The 16954-nt window shown below is 35.2% G+C and overlaps 1 protein-coding gene across 1 annotated transcript; it reads right to left on the bottom strand.

The window, feature by feature from the left end:
* Positions 1-7225: 7225 nt before the first annotated feature.
* On the bottom strand, positions 7226-10537 carry LOC122300256 (serine hydroxymethyltransferase 4-like). The gene is made up of 4 exons (XM_043110768.1): positions 9821-10537; positions 8467-8857; positions 8271-8372; positions 7226-7827 (listed from the first exon to the last, which is right to left on the bottom strand). Exons 1-4 carry the CDS (start codon positions 10496-10498, stop codon positions 7583-7585), a joined length of 1416 nt encoding a protein of 471 aa, XP_042966702.1. The 5' UTR covers positions 10499-10537; the 3' UTR covers positions 7226-7582.
* Positions 10538-16954: the final 6417 nt, after the last annotated feature.

Below are 16954 nucleotides of genomic sequence, written 5' to 3'. Positions count from 1 at the left end.
TCCCATTAATCTTTTTATGTTTCCCTCTCATCATTTTCTGAACCATCCTCCTATAGTGAAGCTGTCCAATTTAAGCACTGGCAAGATGCCATGAGCACTAAACTCAATGCCTTAAAAGAGAACAACACTTGGACTGTTACTCCTTTTCCCACCAACAAAATTGCAATTGGCTATAAATATGTCTTCAAAGTCAAGCTTCAATCTGATGGTTCTCTTGAAAGACGCAAAGCAGGGCTTATAGGAAAGGGATACACTCAAAGAGAGGGTTTTGACATCCAAGAGACCTTCAATCTAGTGGCCAAACTCACCATAGTTCATGCCTTTCTTGCCTTAGCATCCATTCAAAACTAGTTTTTATATCAAATGTATATTCATAATGCCTTTTTACAAGAGGATCTCGATGAGAAAATTTATATGGACCTACCACCTGGTTATAACATTCACAGAGAGCAGCTTGAGGGGGAGGAATTAGTATGCAAGCTAAATAAGTCTATCTATGGACTTAAACAAGCATCAGGACAAGCGCAAAATTCTCTAATTCACTCATTGCCATTGGTTTTCATCAATCCAAATATGACTACTTTTTATTCACTAAAGAGAGTCAAAAACTAGGATTCATAGCACTCTTAGTGTATGTGGATGATCTCATAATTGGAGGCAATTCTCAAGAAGAAATTGATCTGCTCAAGCTTACCTTCATGGAAAATTCAAAATCAAGGACCTTGGTCCCCTCAAATACTTCCTAGGACTAGAGGTTGCAAGGTCATCAGCTGGAATAAATATCTGTCAAATGAAGTATACCCTCGAAATCTTGAAAGACTCAAGGTTACTTGGCACCAAAGCAACTTCCACACCCATTTAATTAAATAAAAAAATGAGCCATACCACAAATGAAATCCTACAAGACCCTATAGCCTATAAAAGACTCATTGGAAGGCTCATCTACTTGACCATTACCAAGCCAAACATTACTTGTGCTATAAATGTTCTGAGCCAGCTTATGGACAAACCCTCACAAGCTCACCTACACTTAGCTTATAGAGTTCTTAGGTATCTCAAAGGATCTATAGGCCAGGGTATCTTCCTATCATCAAATTCATCTCTACACTTGAAGGCCTATAGTGACTCTGATTGGGCTACTTGTCCCCAGACTAGGAGGTTTGTCACAGATTTTTGTATATTTATTGGAGACTCATTAATAAGATGGAAATCAAAGAATCAAGTTACTATTTCTAGGTCTTCAACAAAGGCAGAATACAGAGCATTGGCCTCTACAAGCTGTGAAATTATTTGGCTCCTTGGTCTGTTAAAAGAATTCAACATCGACCATGCACAACTTACTCTCTTGCTCTGTGATAACCAAGCAGCCATCCATATCACAAAGAACCCCATCTTCCATGAGAGAACTAAGCATATAAAACTGGACTGCCATTTTGTTAGAGAAAAGGTCTTGGCTAGAATCATCATCACACATGTCCACATTGCCTCGAAGTTCCAACTAGCAGATATATCTTCACTAAGGCCTTGACAGTTTCTGCTTTTCAGTTTTTACTATCCAAGATGAGAATACTCAACATCTATGCCTATCTTGAAAGTGAGTCTCACGAAACAAAATATGAGTGCAAGGAAAAGAAACATAAGAAAACTAAACAAACACACCGTAGCATACAATGCAACAACCAAGTTTATGAAAAGCATAATGCAGCAGCTAAAAGGTGTAAAGCAGTGGCACAGAAAAGAAAGGCAATAGAAAAAAAGTATGAGGCAATAGATCACTCTCAAAGTCTGCACAAATTGCACACAAAAGCAGATAAAGTGATAAAAGACATGTAAAGCAATGCCTAATCCAACTGACTGCAGAAGATTACTTGTGAATTAGTAAAAGATAAAAAGTTAACTTTTGGACTCTTCCTTTTCTATTTTCTGTAGTGTATATATATGTAACAAAACTTTGTATCATTTATTCTATTGAATGAGAATCAGATTTTCTCCACATTGTGGCTTCACTTCGAGTTCTTATTTTCACTTCTAACAACTATTACACTTGTTTTCAAGTTATTTGAAACAAGCTACTACATTTTCCACTCTATCTAATTAAAATATGTTCTTGGAAGATTATCAACGTACATAAATCTCACCAATGCATATATCCAGGTAATCAATCCTACAGCATGTTATCTTTATCAATTATCCTCGTTTTTAGTATATGTTGCATTTATCTATTATCGGCAACAACATTGTTTTGGCTTCCTTTAATCATGTTTGCAACACAATATATAGTTGGGCTGCAAATCATATCAGACTATTAAATGATTTCTTTATTAACGTCCTTCTCTTTCCAATAAGAACTATCGATCTATTACTTTGTTAAAGGAATCATTATTCCAATCTCTTCATTGTGGCTAGAAGCAAAATTTCAGAAACATAATAGTAAAAAAAAGATTAAATGAAACATTAATAAAAGACAAACCATCCATTCAAAAATACTCTTGTTTTAAAACATGATTATATAAAGGCTTACGTATCTATCGTTACTTTTTACCAAAATACTCTTATTTGAACGTAATTCATCACTTTAAACATTGAAATGACAATTAAGTCAATTGGGCTATCAAGCTTTAATGCAAAGGTAATGGCTATCTGGCTCAAAAGGTTTTTCTTTTTCTCTCTCTTATGGTCTCAACTTTAACATAATTTTAGATGGGCCAATAAATAATATATGAAAATTATACAAACTTTTAGTGCTATAGGAAAAAAATTTGAAGGGGAATTTATATGTATATAGAAGTTCTAATCTCACTTATGCTCATTGCTGAGCCACCACCACACGCCACCTCCATCACCATCCAATCCCCAAGAGATCCTCAAAGACAGCAATTGACCAGATTTTTCCAAACAAAAAAATATGACATCAAACCAATGGCATCAAACCACCATCACTCGGCAACCCCCTTCCTTTCACCTCTTCCCTTTGAGTTGCCACTTCATCATCACTTGGCAGCCAATCCCCCACCTTCTATACCTGAAAAATCCTTCCAAGAGTGACTCATGACTTGCATAAAACAGCCATGAAGAGAGGACAGGAGGGTGAGTCAAGAAAATGATCAAAGCTGTCCAAGGATGTCATGCTTGAACCCGTCGGCTACCGTGCTTGTTTTTATAAAAATTTCTCTTTTATTTTTCTTCCAATGATGCATCATGGCAACACCTGCACCCTCTCCTTGTTTGGAAGCACCTGAAAATGAAGGGAATCATTTGATTTGGGTCACTATTCACCTTCACAAGGTGATGCTACCAAGCTGGAAACTCCACCTCCTTACGCTACCGTGCACTTCACCCAATCACCATGGGCTAAGGCCAACGGCCCCTCCCCCATTGCTGCCTATAAAAGGCCCCTCCACTCTCTCATTTCCTCCACACCTCATCTCTAAGCTCCTCTTGAGCATTGAGAGCATTCTTCCTCCTAAAAGTTAGAGAGAATCCAATAGGTGTGAGTGTATGAGTGTTCTTGGAGTTCTTGTGAGCTCTTGTGTTGGAAGCTTTAGTGGGCCACGAAACTTGTAAGTTTTCTTGCCCTAGATCTTAGTTTTCATGTTACTTGTTTTTAAGTTTTGAAATAAATTTTGGCTGAGTTTAGAATAGGTTACCACGTTTAATTCAAAATCGGGTTTGTTAAGGATGGGTCAAGTGTTTAAATTGTTTTAAGTGAAAATTCAAGCTATGGAATGTCTTAGAATGATCATTAAAAGTTTTATTTTGAGATTAGAAGCATGTCATGATAGGTTTTAATTCTACCTTGTGTTGATCTTCAAGCATGCATGGTTATTAATTAAGTTGTGATTAAGGCATGAAGTTTTGATTTATTTCATGTAGGCTTGATCAATGAGCATTTAGAAGACCTTGTGATTGGTATAAGAATGAAAATACATGTTTTGGGTGGATTTTGAAAGCATGCTTTTTTTCTTTAAGCTAAGAGCATCATGCTTGATTAATGAAGATTAAAATTTTTAGCCATGATTCAAAGTTGGGATGAGCTTGCTCACCCAAAAATTTTCCTTTTTCATGTCATTGAGAACTATAGTGATTATTTGTGATTAAATAAAATTGCATAAGCATGCATTCATAGGGATCAATTGTTCAAATCACACTTAGGCATCAACTAGAGTGCAGTGCATACCACGAGTTGGGTGTGTTTGAGCTAGTTCCACTTTGAATTTTACAATTCTAAGGGTATAAATGGTTTTAGAATATGAAAAATATGAGGTCCATGAAATTTGGTTAAATTTGATATTTGTTTGCAAATAGTGAAAAATTAAGGCCTTAGTGGCAATTTTTAAGAGTCTAGGGTTATTTGTGTAAATACCCATGTTTATAAACCTTTTGTTTATGAACATCTTCCATAGTGGTATGGATTCTAACTTAGTACAAATTTGATTTCAGCCGCTACGATATTTCTAAACTCGGAAACTTTGTAAGTTGGCATCTAACTTACACCTTGATAAGTTATTTATGATTTATTGATAAATGTCATATTCATGTTATGATTGTCATTTTGAGCATAAAATATCATGTTATATGATACATTGAATACATACCTACATGACATGTGATATTTTTACCATTTTCAACATATTACATATAAATATCATTTTTACACGAAAATTTGCCACACACGCACGTCATGAACTACTTTTTTCAAATGTGGCATGAAAATAATTTTTGTCACAACCTCAAAGATTAAGATGGAAATTATTCTAGGGGAACTCCTCTCTCCACTCTGGAATGTTTTAAAATGGAGTGGTAACCCCTGGGTTGATGAAGAATAGTCAATGAGTTTTGAATGGGTTCTTTTTAAAGAATGCTAGAGTGAAGTCAAATGTTATGACACCTAAGGCTGGTAGGTATATATATTATAATGTTATAATGTTATGTTATACATCCAATGCATTGAAAACGAGTCTGCAAACAACATAGTTTCAACATGAGTTATACTACAGTCACTAGCAAATATTTACAATACATATGGGAAACTGTAACGATACCACACGTTATGATATTATGATTAAGTATGAATTACTAAAAATGATGAAACATTATGATGATCTTGTTAGTTGAAATGAAAAAAAGTTCTCTTTAAGAGAATATGTCTTAGTTTTTCTAAAAATGTTGAAGAATCTCCGTGGGAGACAAACACTGATTTTTCTAAACTGCATGCATTTTATATTTATCATTCATCATGCATAATTTATCTTTGTGCACGTTGGTTGTCTAATTTACTGAGATTTCAAGTAAATCTCATCCCTTGTAAACCCACTATCATTTCACTCGAAATGATAGAAGTTGTGTTAGGACCCAATGAGGATGGACTAGATGGACCACTAGATCCAATTGATTGAAAAGGAGCCAAACCTAGACAAAAGACTGGATCTCATATTGATGTTTATAACTTTAACTCTTCGTGCATTAGAACACATGAAGCAGTTGATTTAGCTATGGAGACTTCTTATCAAAATTAACTGTACTAAGATTATGCTACTATTTGGTTTGAACTAATGATGCTTATGAATGAATTTGGATGTTTTAGTTATTTTGGCATAAGTTTTATTTAGTCACCCTTAATACGCTGCAAATATTGCATTCTGCTAGTTGCACTTATAAGATGCATTGCATGTTAACTATCATGTACGGGGGTATATAACCTTGTGTTACATGTCTCGACGCTCTAAGTCTCTGTTCCATCCTAAGCGGAGCTTGGGATGGAACAACCATCTTAAACTCTTAATCTTGAAGTGTGAAATTATTGTAAGAAACTCTAGTAGCCTCTCAAGTGATGTAGAAGTACAACTGCAGCAATTTGACGTGGACCGTTAGACAAACAAAGTTCCGAATTTGTGAAAATTTTGGGTAGTTCGAATTAATCTTATCTAACATGTCCAAATGTCTATGGTGAACTTTCAGCTTTAAGGATTGGCTTGCTTTTATGCTATCGACCCAGTTTGCAAGAAATCATTATAGATACTGGCTTTTTGTGATCTGTTGAAGTCAAATTCCAGCCCACCATGGAAATACTATGAACTGTGGGAGGATATACTTCAGATTTAAATCTTGGTTCCCTTATGTCTATGGTGAAAGAAATGCATTGGTAGATAGCTTGGAAAATCATGGAGCGCTTGGCTTTTCTTCTACCTTTCAATCTTTACCTCAGCTCCCCAAGAAATCAATTGGTTTCTAAGTTAGGGACAACGCCAGTCTTCCAAATTTCAGGTAATAGATCACTGGAAGGTTTCCTTTGATACTTACTATTATGTTTTTCTCTAAATGGTTTGTTAAGAAGTAAGGCTTCTTTATATGGTATTTCCCAGGTTTATCTTGTAACTAGCATAGTTTTGTTATGGTTTTGGTATTTCTGATAACTTCATGCTCTTACTTGTAAAAAGTATTCCTCCACTAATAGAGAGGGGCATATTAATGAAATTTGGGTATTGGCTTCTTCTATTTTCTTTGAAAAACAAAATGCAAAACTTCATAGCCGTAGCGCACAGCCAACGTTTTGCAAAAACAAGTAAACATGGTCACTTTTTAGTCTTGAATTAACGTTCTAGGCAACAAAGCTATCTAGTATTGCACATATTGACAACAATAGATTAAAATGGGAGTTCTCCAGATAGTGTTAATAGCAAATTCATGCGTGGAGGTTCAAATAGAAAACTGTTAAAAGTATATAAGATTTGAGAAAAAAAAAAAAAAACTAATTAATATTTATAACAATGTTTTTTTTTTTTTTTTGAGAATATATTTATAACAATGTTGTCAAGGTTTTTTTGTCACTTGAAAGAATTGCTCTTCAATATCCGATACGTAGTATTCTTCAAATTTTGTCTCACGTATGTCGTTCTTTGACTCCTGATGCTTTCCTTTTTTTTTCTGAGCTCTCATGATCCTCTTCATTCTAAAGCGTAATGCATTTGCATATATAATACAATTTATAAGTTTCCTTTATTAATGTGGAAGTAGTTCTACATTAAAGATAATGGTATTTCATTCGGTTCGAAATTTTTAAAAACTGGTTGGCACGGATACAAGATAATGCGAGGGGACTCTTGCCGGACTTGTATTCTGTTGACAACGGAACTAGCTTGAGGTTGAAGATGATATTGACCCATCTTTCTTATCAATTCATCCAGTTCTCAAATCTATCGAATCCAATTTCCAAACCAAACTCTTGCACAAAATCACAATCTCATAATTACCAATCATTATTAGTAACAAACATAAAAGGTACAAAACAAGGAACAGGGATTGTAATTTATTGTTCTATTGAAACTAAGTAGGATAAATGAACGATTAATCGTCTCCCCATGAGACAGAAGATAATGTAAAAAAAATCAGGGACAACGGTTGCTAGGAGAGGATATGATTTATACTCCCATAACATAGACCAACAAACATATTTAAAAAAATTAATAAAAAAAAATATAAAAAAAAAAAATGGTGGGATAATACAGCAACTAACCTAGCCAAACCGAACTTTTCTTTTCCCCTTCAATGGACCAAATATAATAGGAATGAATAAGCACTAGACCTAATCCCTGTACTTCATCTCAGACACCAGGAATCCAGGCATGTCAAAAGAGGATGAGAACTTCTCGACATCGACCTTGAGATTCTCAATGTCCTTGTTGTTCACCAGGCCCTTGTTGAAGTCCTTCAATAGCTTTCCAAACTCTTTTTGGATGTTCAAGGTGATTGTCACGGAGCGATGAAGGAACTCTCCTATCTGTTCAAAGTCCTTCTCAACCAACCCTCTTGAAGTCATGGCTGGGGTGCCTGTCAGAAAACAATCACCATTAATGTCATCATGATTGATAAAGGAGTCCCAATTATAATAATACGAGAAAGAATGGGTAGGGATATTACCGTGTGAGATAAAGGAGTAGTTCACAAAATTCAAATACGTGAAAATTATAACAAAAGAAATGTGCATGAACGCTCTGTTCATAATCCTTCTACCAGGTGAAAACTGACCCCTGATTTCAAGTGTGATGTCCTTTTGATAAAAAGGCTGAAGAATGCCTTTTCTATTTCAAGAGAATATAAGACATGGAACCGTTACATATGCATACAACCATTAAGAAAAATAAATTGACGATATCTCATCCCTGGAGAACCAGAGAACGAGAACCTAACATCACATTTTATGAAAGCCTTTCACTCTAACATATTCATTGATAGACCATAAACATCAATTAATTTTATTTGGTAGCTCTTACCAATCCGTACTCCTCCAGGAGACAAGGCACTACTGTCACCAAACACAGCATTCTTGTTCACAGTAATATTGCACAGGTCACAAAGCTTCTCAACCTTATTGCCTGCAAGAAGGCCATCAATAATTCATATTCATATTAGTGAACTCAATTCCCACAACAGTTGCTTTTTCTAAACTGACTAAATCATTTCTTTTACCAGTCAACCCAAGAGGCCGAAGATCCCACAGGACAAGGTGGTTCTCAGTTCCACTAGTGACAAGCTTGTATCCCTTGCTCATCAGGTAGTTTCCAAGGGCAACTGCATTGGCCTTGACTTGTCTGGCATAGGCCTTGAACGCAGGCGACATGGCCTGTTTCAGAGCAACAGCCAGGGCACCAATCTGGTGATTGTGAGGACCACCCTGAAGGGAGGGGAAAACAGCAAAGTTGATCTTGTCTTCAAAGTCGTAAACTGCACCCTCTGGCTGGCCCTTCTTGGCTGCTTTAGGGCCCTTCCTGTAGAAGATCATGCCAGCCCTAGGACCCCTCAAGCTCTTGTGAGTTGTGGTCGTGACTATGTCACAGTATTCAAAGGGATTTGCAGCTTCCTACACCCAAAAGGAAAATTAATTATATAGACAAGAATCAGATCTTGAAAATTTTAAGTAGAAATCTAATATGCATAGACAATACACAAAAGAAAATGCAAATGTTAGAGGGAATACAATAAGCAAATTACCAATGTTTGAGTAAAATTTGAAATTGAAACTTTAAGCACAACATTAATCATGCTTCCCAGAGAGAGAGAGAGAGAGAAAAGGTCTTAAGACTCAATTTAACTTTTAACTTTCAACTTGACTGTCTGTACACAAGATCAATAATAATGAAGCCTTGTATACAGAAAAATTCATAATCCCTCCACCACAGATCAACATATTTTGCAAGCAACCAAAATCAACCCATGCACTTAGAAACTTGAATGAAATATTTTTTGATAGGTAAAACTTGCATGAAATATTACTATGGCAGATCTAAACTTTCATGTCCACTGCATGTCTACTGCATGTAGCAATGTAATAGAAAGAACAAAGTTTCAATACAATCTCCCTTTACATTTATTCAAGATCAGACACTACTACACGGTGTGATTTTTTTTTTTTTTCTTAAGTAGAACTACAATGCAATTATCCAGTATAATTTATTCCCGCATCACATTTTCAACATATGCTAAACTCATAATTCACTCAATCTAAAAGATGTGGAACGATTTCGCATCACATAATTGTAACTGATTGTTTGATGCCTATAGACATAATTAAGACCTCAAAGTGACAGCCCAAATGCAGATCTACACAAGCGATCACTCAAAACTAAGGTCCACCAACCTATAATTATATCTGAATCAGATAAAAACTCAGAGCCAGAATGTTAGATTTGTCCTCTCCAAAACAACCAGACACCAAATGACATGCAGATCTAATCCCAGAGCAGCCAACAAGACTAATCAAATTCCAATATACATCAAAAGACATCAGCAATTTAAAACCAAGACTAAGAAACGTTTAATGTACCTGAGCAGCAACAAGGCCACTAATGTGAGCCATGTCACAAAGCAAGAGCGCGCCGCACTTATCGGCAACAGAGCGGAACCTGGCGTAATCCCAGTCCCTGGGATACGCACTCCCACCGCAAATGATCAGCCTGGGCCTGAAATCCAAGGCTTTCTCCTCCAACTTATCGTAGTCAATATACCCAGTGGTGGAATTCACCTTATAGGGAAGACTCTCGAAGTAAATCGAGGTGGCAGAGATCTTCTTTCCTCCGGAGGTGTAGTAGCCGTGGGTGAGGTGACCGCCAGAGGGAAGATCCAAACCCATGATGCGGTCATGGGGTTGGAGAACGGCTGTGTAGGCAGCGAAGTTAGCAGGGGAGCCGGAGTAGGGCTGGACATTGACGCCCCAGCCGGTGGGGTCGAGGTGGAAGGCCTGGAGGGCACGAGACCTGCAGAGATTCTCGATCTCGTCAATGAACTCGTTCCCACCGTAGTACCTGTTCCCGGGCATGCCCTCGGAGTACTTATTGGTCAAGGCGCTGCCCAGGGCCTCGATGACAGCAAAGGAGGTGAAGTTCTCCGAGGCAATTAGTTCAATGCCGCGGCATTGCCGGCGCTTCTCCTTCTCTATGAGGTCATGGATTTCTGGGTCCACGGTTTGGAGGGGTGTGTTTCCCCATTCGTTGACGGGATCCATCGAGAGAGACAGAGAGGCAAGAGGAAAAGAAGCGAAGACAACGAACACTTGAGCTCGGGGGTGTTTATAGGAAGGAAATGCATTCGGACATAAAAGTACATATTTACCCTTTTTTAATTTTTTGACCTGAATACTTTTTATTTTGTTGGTGGGGAGTTGGGGACCTGGGGGTTGCACTTGCACTTTGCAGCAGTGTGGGGTCCATGGGGCTGGTTGCCAGTCCACACAAGGTTTTAGGTTTGTACAGTTTTTATTCGGTGGATATTGTGTTTTTTTTTTTTTTTTTTTTCAAGTACAAAAATGAGGGCTGGGCCCGTAGTCCCACCCGCCCCGCCGCTGGGTTTTCTCTCACCCCTCCCGTTTCCACAAGTATAAAAGAGAAAAAAAATACATATGGATATGTTTGGAAGATGAATTGTTTTTTATATTTTTAGATTATTTTATTATTATTTATAAAAAATTTATTATTATTTATAAATTATTCATAAATTATTTCATAATTTTTTACAGATAATTTTATTACTATTTATATAAATTTAAAATATTCTTAATATCTAAATGAAGCATAACTTGTCTCTATTTGATTTTATTTGTCTAGCCGCCTCTGACCTTCTATCTCTCACTCCTATCATTCCTCACCTCTTCTTCATTTATTTCTTATCTTTATTATTTTCTTCTCCTCCTCCTCTTATTCTTTTCCTTAATCTTTGGATTGTGACCCTCAACGGTGTCTTCAATGGTGAACCTACATGTATCTAAGGTAAAATAGAAACTTTTATACACCATATTATCATCTCAATTGCATCCCACTAAGTAAGATATGACACATTTATCACTATTGAGTGATTATTTATTACATACTTCTTTATTATCAAATTGTGATAAATACATCATATCATATATAGTAAGATACAAGTGAAATACATCATATATAGTATGATGCAAGTGAGATTGTAGGATTGTGTATAACATTACTCTAAAGAATGGGCCCCCAAAAGAAATTTATAATCTCCACATGCTCTACAAAATTTTATAAAATTTTAATATACTTAGAAATGTCTCTCTAATTTTTTTTCAATAATATCATAATTTTGCATAATTTCTATATATTATTTATTTTCAAAAGAGTGGTTTCTTCAAAATTAAATCAAAACTAAGTTTAGGAAAAATAATAAACTTATTAATGTGGATCCCAAAATTTTTTGTTATATAATATTAAGCTTCTTAATATAGAATTCAAAATAAAAAAAAATTATAACAAAAATCATTTAAGGTTGATGATCTATATGAAAAATAGTTGAAATGTTTTATCCTCTAGACTTTATTGAGCAAGAAAAAATTTATTTAAGGCCTATATTATAGTATTATGTACTTAATGTGATTTGAAAATATCTAAAGTTTACATGAAACTTAATAAATTAGTTTACATACTAGAATAAAAGATGACATTTTCAAAAATCACTTGATAGTTTATATTAAGCAAATAAATTTTAAATATTTTATTATAAAAATAATAATTAATGAATATTATTTCATGAAACATTATCGTCAAAAATCTTATATTTATATATCTATTTTTATGAATTTTGAATTTTAATTTGTCGCAAGTTAGAAAATTTTAACTCCCTTATGAAAATTGCTACTTCCGCCACTGTCTATGCTACCTTGTTAATGGCATGAGCATAGAGACCCATGGTGGGTCGTTAATCTCATTGGGTAGTGCAGTGCAACACTACCGTCAATTATTGTGCAACGCAATGTGACCCATGATTTTGAAGATTTGTCAAGTTTGCTTTGTCTATCAAAAATCCCACTTGCATGTCTAATGGCTAGCTAGGGACGAGATAGATCAAATCTAGGCGAAGAGAGGTTGGTATGGGTCAGGGATGAGATAGCAAAGGACCACCCCCGCCCGGCGCCCAAGCGAGGACGAGGGTTGGGAAGGACAGCTAGCTACCCGTCATATAGGGTGAGTAGCAACCCTAACTAAAATGGTTCTTACATATAATTTTAGACTTTTCTCTTCCTGTTTATTGGATTTTTTTACTTCTATAGTTGCATTGTTTCAAATTCACGAGGAAGATTATATACGGTACTTTTATCTTATTTTTAGTTTACTATTATAGTTAAACTATATACTGCATTTTTATTAATTTACTTTTAACTTGTTATGTTAATGTGTTATTTTTATTTATTTTTTAATTTTTTTTTTATAAAATAAAATCTACTCCAAGAATAATCAACAATGTTACATAATATAATACAATATAAATAGGAATACAATGTAATATGTAACATTTTTCTAGTTTTACATGTTCACATATCTATAAGACCGACAATCTTTGATATGACTCATGAATACAATACGGACACCACATGAAATAATGAAAATTATGATCAAACTTAATTGTATTTGGATCAACTTCACACAAACCCGAATTAATTCGATTAATAATCTTGTCATATTCGAGACATATGGATTGGCTTGACTAACCAAGTTATTTAAAATACTTTTAAATGGTTTTAATTAATTCATGAATATATTATTAGTGATTGTTTTACTCTTGAATATTAAACATGTAACAAAAATGCATTGTATCTGTTTTCAAAACCGAATGAATTCCCAAAAGGGTGGCACTACTACAAAAATTCTCCCGACAAAACAAACTGTCTTTTTTTTTTTTTACATTCTTTTTATATCTTTAAAAATTTTAAAAAAAATCACAACATTAATAAAAAAATACTTACTTAATCACTAAATAAAAAAATAAAAAAATAAACACTATTGGGAGAAATGCTCGGAACCCATTATTGGGATCCCAAGCATCTGTTCCCAAAAAGAAAATTTGCTATATTCTTAATCTTATCGATAACACCAATATATTAGGGTGTGCAAATGAGTGATGAAGCAAATAAGAAGATGTTTCATTAGAAAGCATTTGGTAATAATATAATTCAAGTAGATCCATTCAATAAAAGAAAAAAGAAAAATAAAATTGAGAGTGCACAAGAAAAGAAAGAAGAACAAGAATTCTATAACCAAGAAGATGGTAAAGTTCTTGCATTGTATATTATATGAAAAAGGCAAAAAGTAAAACTGTTTATATACACGTGAAGTGAGAACTGATTGCCAAGTAATTTAACAAATTAGCACATGTACAAGACTGATAATACGCCCCCTCACATGGAGTGTGGATGATATATAATTACACACATCTTGTGAAGCTATATGGATAGTTGGTCAGATACAAGAGCTTTAGTAAGAATGTCAACCAGCTGGGTAGAGGAAGAAACATGTAAAGTGTTGGTACAAAGTGACCTTGAAAGTATTCAAGCTACATTCTTTGAATTGGAAGAGAAGTATCATTAGGTGTAATACGAATAGACTAAAGATGAATGTCTTGTATAATAGGGGAATGAATGATTAGAAATGGATCTGGAATAGAAGAAGATGGTAATGAGGATTGAAAGGGAAAAGAGTTCTCATGAAGATTTGGTAGAAAGACTAGTAATTTATATTCATTTATTCCAGGGGGATAACCAATGAAAGCATAAGGTTTGATTATTGCATCAAATTTTGAACGACAAGCAACAGGTCTAAATCTATAATAGAGACATTCAAAAACCTTAAAATAATTCTAAGAAAGTGGTTTCTAGAATAACATTTCAAATGGTGATTTGTTAGACAACAATGGTGTAGCTAATATGTTGATAATGTAAACTGAGGTAAGAAGGCAATTAAACCAAAAAAAGAGAGGAATGTTGGATTGAAATCTAAGATCTCTAGAAACATTTAGAATGAGTTGATGCTTTATTCATTCAACAAAACCATTATGCTGAGTAGTGTATACATAAGTTTTATGGTATATAACACATCTACTATTGTAGAATTCTGCCATATTGAATTCATTGTCATTATTAGGTCGTATAACTTTGATCTTGGAATTGAATTGTGTTTCTACAAACTGGAAAAAGGATTATATGTACTCTCTAGTTTCATGTTTTAGTTTCATTAGATACACCTAAGTGCAACAACTAATATCATCTACTATGGAAAGAAAATAATGAAAACCTTGATAAGAGGGGGTGAAAAATGGACCTCATATGTCACAATGAATTAGATCATACACAAAAGTAGATTTTATAATACTAGTTGGAAAGGATAGTCACTTTTGTTTAGCAAGCGGATAGATAGTATAATGATTATTATTTGAGTCTTATGGATAGAAAAACATGGTGTAAAAATTGCATCCTAGAAGGAGATAAGTGGCCAAGTCTACAATGCCAAATGTATTGAGTTTTATTGACAGAACTAAAAATACATGAAGAAATAGAAGTAGGTATTGATCTTGTAGAAGAAGTCGAGTCTTACAATAAGTAATATAAGCCTTGAAGAAATTTAGCTGCTCCAATTGTCCTCCAGCCAGAGAGGTCCTACACAAAATACTATTGAGAAAAAAAATAAGCAACAAAGTGAATATGAAGCTAGTTTTCTTACAGAAATGAGATCGAAATCAAAAGAGAGAACACATAAGACATTATTAAGAGTTAAAGATGCAAAAAGTTGAATTGTGCCTATAAGTCACATTGACAAAATGTCTATTTGGTAATTTGATAGAGGAATTGAGAATAAATGGAATGGATGTGAACAAGGAATAAGAACTAATCATATGATCAATTGCACCTTAGTCAATTATCCAAGAATTGATGAAATAGTTGGTTGGCATTGATGAAGAGAATATAGAATGTTTGAAGGAATTTGATATGCTTGAAAAATAAGGAATTAAGTGATCAATAGCGGATTTGGAAAGATAACTACCAACATGATTTGCCATGAGTTGATAATCCTGACGAGGCTCAGTTGATTGATTAGCCATAGGTTGATTGGACCGAGACTAGATAAAAGCAAGGATTTGCTAACATTGCTCTTGTGTTATAGGTAACACTGGAGTATTAATAAAATATGGACCACCTTGAAAAGAAACATTGTTAGCAGAAGAAGATTTATTACGAGTGAATTTGAAACCTGGTGGAAATCCATGAAGCTTTTAGCACTTGTCAATGGTGTGACCTTCTTTACCATAGTGTGTACAAATAGATTTATCTTTACCACAAGAATGATCCAAGGCCCCATATCTATGAAAAGTTTTGTTAGAACTATTCTTACTAAACATCACAGTAGGTTTTGAAACATTAGTCAAGATAGTGATAGATCGTTGGCATTCTTCTTAAAGAACAAGATAGAAGACTTTGTTTCTGTTTAGTAAAGGACCCATAAGCAAGATCTGACCACAAACCCTAGCAAATGTCTCATTCAGTCCCATTAGGAATTGCAAAACATACTCTCATTGTTGATAATCAAGACCCTACGCATAAGAAAGTATGCAAGAAAAGGAGATCATTTTGTGCTGAAAAATCTACCACCATTGCTGAGGAGGTAGAACGCTTGCTTGCCACCGGTTTCATCAGAGAGGCCCACTATCCTGAGTGGCTGTCTAACGTAGTTCTTGTGACGAATGCAAACCGGAAATGGAGAATGTGCTTAGACTTCATTGACTTAAACAAAGTCTACCCAAAGGATAGTTTTCCCCTATCACAAATTGACGTTTTAGTGGATGGTACCGTAGGACACAAGATGTTAAGCGTCATGAACGCCTACTCGGGTTATAATCAAATTCGAATGCACCCAATGGATGAGGAGAAGATGTCATTCATTATAGACAGGAGATTATATTGCTACCAAGTCATGCCATTCGGTTTGAAGTATGCTGGGGCAACTTATCAGAGGCTAGTCAACCGAATGTTTAAAGACCAGATAAGAAAATCAATAGAAGTATATGTGGACGACTTATTGGTGGAAAGCAAGGAATCCACCCAACATCTGACTGACTTGAGGGAGGCGTTCAAGGTCTTACGTCAGTATAAAATGAAATTAAACCCATCAAAGTGTGCATTCGAGGTCTGATTAGGAAAGTTCTTGGGGTTCGTTGTATCCAAAAGAGGAATTGAAGCCTCTCCTAAAAAGATTGATGCGATCCTAAACATAAAGCCACCCAAAAGCCTAAACAACACCCAACGACTAGCGAGAAAGGTAGCCACCTTGAACAGATTTGTTTCCAGGTTGACGGGCAAATGCCTCACTTTCTTCAGGGTATTATGACAGATACACCCTTGGAATGAGGAGTGTGATAAAGCCCTTGAGAAACTGAAGTAGCACTTGGCCAACCTACCACTTTTGAAACAGCCAAAATAGGAAAGAGGTACTTTATGCATATTTGGCGGTTTCCTCACACACTGTCTCAACCGTCTTAGTCAAAGAAGAAGGTGCCACTCAACTTCCTGTGTACTACATAAGTTGAGCCTTAAAAGGAGCAGAGGTAAGGTACCCATGAGTGAAGATGTTGGACTTTGCCTTAGTAACAGTGGCCAGAAGACTACACCTATATTTTCAATCCC

Source organism: Carya illinoinensis, chromosome 2 (assembly GCF_018687715.1).
Source record: "Carya illinoinensis cultivar Pawnee chromosome 2, C.illinoinensisPawnee_v1, whole genome shotgun sequence".
Lineage (NCBI taxonomy): Eukaryota > Viridiplantae > Streptophyta > Magnoliopsida > Fagales > Juglandaceae > Carya > Carya illinoinensis.
This window is presented reverse-complemented; position numbering and strand designations above follow the sequence as displayed.